General features: G+C 40.2%; 1 protein-coding gene across 2 annotated transcripts; it reads left to right on the forward strand.

Annotated features, from left to right (window-relative positions):
• The first annotated feature begins 2,844 nt into the window (after window positions 1-2,844).
• Window positions 2,845-5,159, forward strand: LOC129939866 (uncharacterized). Of its 2 annotated transcripts, XR_008780579.1 has the most exons (4): window positions 2,845-3,652; window positions 3,722-4,040; window positions 4,243-4,313; window positions 4,500-5,159. XR_008780579.1 is itself a non-coding variant. In XM_056048043.1 (3 exons), exons 1-2 carry the CDS (start codon window positions 3,094-3,096, stop codon window positions 3,997-3,999), a joined length of 837 nt encoding a protein of 278 aa, XP_055904018.1. In that variant the 5' UTR covers window positions 2,845-3,093; the 3' UTR covers window positions 4,000-4,040; window positions 4,243-5,159. The 2 variants fall into 2 exon arrangements, 1 of the variants encoding a protein (XP_055904018.1); XM_056048043.1 differs by having other exon boundaries at window positions 4,243-5,159.
• Window positions 5,160-6,519: the final 1,360 nt, after the last annotated feature.

The following is a 6,519-nucleotide window of genomic DNA, read 5'->3' on the forward strand; positions in this document are numbered from 1 at the left end:
CGTACGCAAACGAATTAAAGAACAACGAACTTTGGATATGCAGGTGGAAAATTAGGTGCCTTAACAGACCACGTGCGGCCGAAGAATTCGCAGAGGCCCTGAACTGTTATAAAGCAGACATCTTCGCCATCCAGGAAATACGATGGGATAGGCCAGGCAAGAAGAGTATGAAAAACTGTGATATTTACTGCTACCAGGAAACCCAACAGCGCTTATTTGGATGCGACTTTGACATTGGAGCCAGGCAACTTAGGCAAGAAGTCTTGAGCTATAGGTGCACCAACGACGGCCTTATGACCATCCGCATCAAGGATAAATTCGGCAATATTAGCCTGATATGCGCGCATGCCCCCATAGAAGAGAAGGATAACAACACCAAAGATATGTTCTTCGAGCTCTTAGATAAAACATATGAGCAGTGTCCTGGGCGATTTGAATGGTAAGCTAGGAAGGGAAGACATCTTTGGTGGAATAATCAGGAAAAACAGACTACACGACAACACTCCCGACAACGGATTCAGGCTCAGAGAATTTGCTGCGGGCGAAACGTCATGGTAGCCAGTACGCGTTTTCCACATCTCAACATCTTTGGAACTTGGAGTTCTCCAGATCAATCTACCGTCAACCAGATTGACTATATTGCGATCGACGCCAGACACACTTCCAGCATCATGGATGTTTTAACCTTCCGAGGAGCTAACATCGACTCGGACCACTACCTCGTTGTAGCCAAGTTAGCACTTCGGATTTCAAGACCCAAGGCAAAACAGGGAGGTGCTGGGAGAAGGTACAACGTCGAACGGCTACAATCGCCAAACCTGAGTGCGGTCGAAGATGTCGAAGATGTCGAGAGGTTCAAAAGCAGGAATGAAGTTTGAAAGTTTTATGAGCAGGTGAAACGGAATTCACAAGTGCATAAACCTATAACCAAGACTGCAAAGACGAAAGTTCAAACATCATAGTGGAATCGCAATCAATGCTGAGGATATGGAAGGACTACTACTGCAGACTGTATAACGGCGACGACGAACCGAATTCCGGTGTCAGGCAGGATGGTCCATTCTACATAGACGATGAAAACTAAAGTCCTTTCGACTTAGACGAAGTAAAGATTGCCATATATAAGCTGAAGTCTAATAAAGCCGCTGGAGCGGATGGCTTGAATGCCAAACTCTTTAATGCAGCTGGAGATAAGTTGGTTAGAAGCATGCACCATCTTATCTGTAAGATATGGTCGGAAGAAAGCATGCCTGATGAATGGAACCCCAGTATTCTGAAAAAAAGGAGACACTCTAAACTGCACCAATTATAGAGGAATCAGTCTACTTAACATCGCCTACAAAATCTTCTCTGCTGTAATATGTGAACGTCTAAAGCCCATCGTCAACAACCTAATGGGTCCTCATTAGTGTGGTTTAAGACCAGGAAAGTCCACAGTTGATCAAATATTCACATTACGTTAGATCCTGGAAAAAAAACCAAGAACACCAAATTGACACCCACCATCTTTTCATCGATTTCAAAGTCGCATATGACAGCATGTACAGGGACGAGCTGTTTAGAGTCATGTCTAGTTTTGGCATCCCTGCCAAACTCGTCCGTTTGTGCAGGATGACCATGGAGAATTCACGCTGCTCCATAAAGGTTGGAAACAACTTAACAGAACCTTTCGATTTCAAAAAAGGTTTTAGACAAGGTGATGCACTGTCATGTGAATAGTGCAGAACTCACACGTCAATACTAGAGGCACTATCTTTCAAAAGTCTGTCCAATTACTGGCATATGATGATGACATAGACATAATCGAACGAACTCTGCGTGATCTCAATGGGGCTTTTGTGGGTATTGAGGCAGAGGCGACAAAAATGGGTAAACGGTTAATGAGGGCAAAATAAAGTTCATGCTGTCGTCAAGAAAGGACCTACAACACCACCGTCTCAGTCAAAGCATCACCATCAGCAGACATAACTTTGAGGTAATCAAGGACTTTGTCTACCTAGGCTCCGCTATAAACGCAGAAAACAATACCAGCGCTGAGATTAAACGAAAAATAACTCTGGCTAATCGCTGTTTCTTGGGCTAAGAAAGCAATTGAGTGGCAAAGCTATCTCTCGAAGGACCAAAGTGTCGCTATATAAGACCCTTATTATCCCTGTCCTGCTATACGTCGCAGAAGCATGGACTATGACAAAAGCTTATCAAAGCATTTTAGAGAGAAAAATTCTTCGTGTGTTTTACGGTTTGTATGCCTAGAAGAGGAGTGAAGGAGAAGATGGAAAGACGAGATTTAAGGTTCGTACAGCAACGTAGATTTAGCCAGAAGGTTAAAAGTCCAACGACAAAGATGGCTCGGTCACGTAGAGCGCATGGAAACCAATACTCCGGCCCGGAAAGTCTTCGAATCCACACCCTCATTACAGCGCAGTAGAGGAAGACCGCGAATCAGATGACGCGCACAACTGGAAAGTGATCTCACCCAACTTGGAGCGCAAAACTAAAAACATCTAGCTAGGGACCCAGCTAGATGGAGAGGTTTGTTGAGTGAAGCCCGTGTTCACCCAGGACTGTAGCTCCACCTTAAGTTAGTCATAAAAATCCGTTTTTTAAAGAGTCGTATTTCAAAAAGTTGACTTGAAGGAGAAATTATAAGCTTAAATTCGAATCTAGTGGCAAGAATAGTTCAATTTTTATGACAGACAACATTTATTTTGTTCATAAGTGTAATCATTCTCTCATGTAGATTTCTTATTGTGAATATGAACTTCCTTATCGACATCTTAAAAACCCTACTGTAATTTAACCAGAAGTAGGCCATTTCTTTCTAAAATAAAAAACTCCATTTTCAATATTCCACTTTTTCTCACTAGTTGGAACGGTCACGTCAAATAATTTTTGGGAAACTATTTTTTAATTTAAACATTCAACAAAATATTGAGTAAAATTATAATTTTATCAAAAAGTAAGTAATTCAAAAAAAAATCACCGTGAAATAAGCAAGATTTTATCAAATTTCCTTGTGTTTTCAAAACCAAAAAATACAATACATATATACCAACTTTAACTGCGTCGCAATAAAAATACTGCGAGAATAAAATGGCCGTCTATAGAAGTTGTGAAATCAGCAAACGTTTGAGCGACTTATCATCATCGTCAAGCAGCGAAAATGAAGATTCAGACTATGATGATGTCCTCAGCAGCTCAGCGAGTCAGTATTCAACCACTGGCGGTAAGTCCAACTCGAAGCAATCAACAGTCCAACGTTTGCCCACCCGTCGACCAGATCCAAACGTTTCCAATCGCAACGCATTGTTGGCTCGCGAAAATCGACGCAAGAAGAAAGAGTACTTGGAAACACTCGAAAAGAAACTCGATACCATGAAACTTGCCAACAAAAAACTGCACAAAACTCTTAAGAAACACATGAAGCTGGTCAAGAAGCTCGAACACGAGAAGCAATACTACAAGGGCCTGGTGTCCAATCGCACTGACCTCCTTGATTTGGTCTCGGTGTTGAATGGTAAAGTACCACCGATGGGCGCATACTCACCCAAACAGTCTTCGTGCTCCCCCACCGACTCAAATCGATCGTCGTCCAGCAACTTTGGCGATCAACCGCTCACCTACGAGCTCCATCATGATAACGACGACAATGGTAGTGCCCTGATCGCAGATGACCCCATTCTTTCAGAGAGTTTCATCAATGATTTCAATTTCTTCACAGATTCCGACTACGCGCCAATGTTCGACGGTGAAACCAACTGGGATCAATTGCTAGGCCTGAGCAGTGACCCCTTGCCCGATGAGGATGGTGGCTTCTTGCCACTCTCGCACTCACGCAGCAGCGACCTAATCAACGACGAACACAACTACTACCAGAGTCCACCAGACAGTGGCGTCTGTCTACACTCTGTCGAAGGCACCGTCTCCCTGGAAAACTGTATTAGCTGCGAGAAACGCTCCTGCCTGCCACTACCAGACCAGCTGTTCGTATCAGGCTAGGCGGGACCTCTTGAGGATTCTTTTGTCTATATATTCCTGAGGTAATGTGTCAAACGCTTCCTCACAGAGCTCACAATTTGTAGACTATAAGTTTAGTTTTTTTAAACAAAAATTGTTAATCGATTCAATTCTTTCCAAAATCTAATTTAATATTTTCCAACATTAATTTATTGTAGGAGTATGTGATAGAATTCCCCATTTTGTCGAAAACTATTTATTTAACAATCTTTTCCAACATTCCAGAAGCTGAATGCGACGAATCTCGTTCCGCAATAAAATAAAATAAAAAAAAGTTATTTTCTAGATCAGAAGAGGTGGGTCCCGCAGAAAGACAAAAACAACAACAAAAAAGGCATCCTTCAGGTGGGGGCTTTGCATTTTCGAGAAGATTTACGAGAAGCGAAATGCAAAATGCAGAGCTTCCCTTGGAGCCTGAGTTGCTTGTGTGTCTGTCTTAGAAATTAATTTTTTATTTTCCACTTTTTATTGAAACATTTCAGCGCTTTATCGTGTGAGACTCGCGAACAAGAGATGCGGAGGCTTTGAGTACGCGATTTCGAATTGAATTCAGCATCATCTTTTTTTGTAACAAGAAAAATGTATCGTTCCAAAAAGAAACAAATTGCTGAGAAGATGTTGTTGCTCTTGTGGCTTGCAGATGAAAGAGGTACGAAAATGAGCATATTTTAAAGAAAGTAAAGATCGACCCAGGGTCTGCAAAAAGCATCAGCAACATATCTTCAAAACGCTACCAAAATTTACGTTATCAAAGTAAACATGGCAATCAAAATATTTTTAATTGTTTTTGACTAAGTTCCAGGTCAGCTAGATCTCAAATGAAACACGTTTATGCATGCTTGAGAAGCGATCAATCAAGCGATGTGTTATACTTGTTTGGATTTTAAAAACAACCAACACTAAAATCTGTCTGTCTCTCTCTCTCTGGTAGGTAAATCTATCCAAACTCCTGCAATTTTACTTTAATTATTTGTTTATAATTTGTTTTTTAATTTCTTTTATGGTAAATGATATAAAAATAAACTGGAAAGAATTTTCTCGATCTTAAGGTACACACAAAAATTATTTATTTAGTTTGTAAAATATAATACATGGTTAATATGAAGAATAAAAAATATAAAAATTAATTTTAAAAATATAAATGTTGTTTATTTTTTATCAAAAAGTTAATAAAAAGGACCAAATGTGGCAGTCGAAGAAAACAACAATGGGCAGGCTCAGGAAACACAAGGGACTTCATTTGCAGTCAACTTCATTCTTTAAACGTACAATTTGACCAAGGCAACTAGTTAGTTTTTCGAGTGTCATGAATTTCAAATTCAGAACTTTACTTCACAAATTTTTACTTTAAGTTCATAGTAGAAGAACAAACACATTATTGTCTAAAAAACACTCCTCAGACAAGCTACAAGTCGATTACGATTTGTCTTTTGTATTGTAAACAAATAATACTTATTTCTTTTTTAAATTGAGAAAGAACCCCTTTACAGAAAATATTAAATGGAATTGTTCAAAAAATAAATAAAGTGTAGAGTAGTAAAACTGATAGACCAATAGCCGGCAACAAATCCAACTATCGATTGGATGCAAAAAACCAATAATTAACGCTGCTAACAACGGAAGATTAATGCAGGATATCGCTTTGGAGTTTTGTGTAGCAACATCAACTATATCGCGTATTATATCCCGATATGAGGAACAAGGGGACATAAACCGCTAAGTGGGAAGTGGCCGTCCACGCAAAACAACTTTCAGATTAGATCGTGAGATCATAAGACAGGTTAAAGGTAATCCCTTTAAAACTGCAGTGGAAGTTACTCAGTACATGAATGAACATTTTGATGTTAACGTAGGGTACACACAGGCGACGATTAGTGGAGTCAAAACTGTATGCAAGACGACCAGCTACAAAACCATACATCAGTTCCATCAATAGGAAGAAACGGCTAGATTCTGCCAAGCGCCATATGCATTGGACAAGTGAGCAATGGACAAGAGTTTTATAGAGTGATGAGAGCAAGTTCAACTTGTTCTCGTCAGATGGCATTAGGTATGTGCGAAGGCCCCCGGGACAAAGGTACAGCCCTAGATATCAAGTTCCGACAATTAAACATGGGGGAGGAACAGTAATGGTGTGAGCAATTTAAAATATTCATGAAATCAAATTTATAGTTGGGCTTTTTCAAAGGCTCATTTTCTCGTCAAATTGTGGGCCCGACTTGTCATGTAAGCGGCCGGATGAATGCCCAAATGTATAAGGGCATTTTGGAAGACCATTTGCTTTCATATTTGCAGTCGAATATGCCTAAAAACAGCTTATTTCAAGACGACAACGACCCAAAACACACCAGCCGGTTGGTAAGATACTTCTTAGAAGAGAAGAGAGTTCATGTTTTGAACTGGCCAGCACAATCTCCCGACCTCAATCCCATAGAGAATTTATGGAATCATGTAGATCGGGAGATAAGAAAGCGAAATCATTCAAATCGTACCGAGTTGATG

Source organism: Eupeodes corollae, chromosome 1, assembly GCF_945859685.1.
Source record: "Eupeodes corollae chromosome 1, idEupCoro1.1, whole genome shotgun sequence".
NCBI lineage: Eukaryota > Metazoa > Arthropoda > Insecta > Diptera > Syrphidae > Eupeodes > Eupeodes corollae.

What these genes read in the sequence shown, in the direction of transcription:
- LOC129939866 (XM_056048043.1), top strand. Translation starts at nt 3,094, where the DNA reads ATGGCCGTCTATAGAAGTTGTGAAATCAGCAAACGTTTGAGCGACTTA. An exon ending in TCATGATAACGACGACAATG is followed by an intron (nt 3,653 to 3,721) that starts GTAGTGCCCTGA and finishes ATTTCTTCACAG; the next exon opens with ATTCCGACTACGCGCCAATG.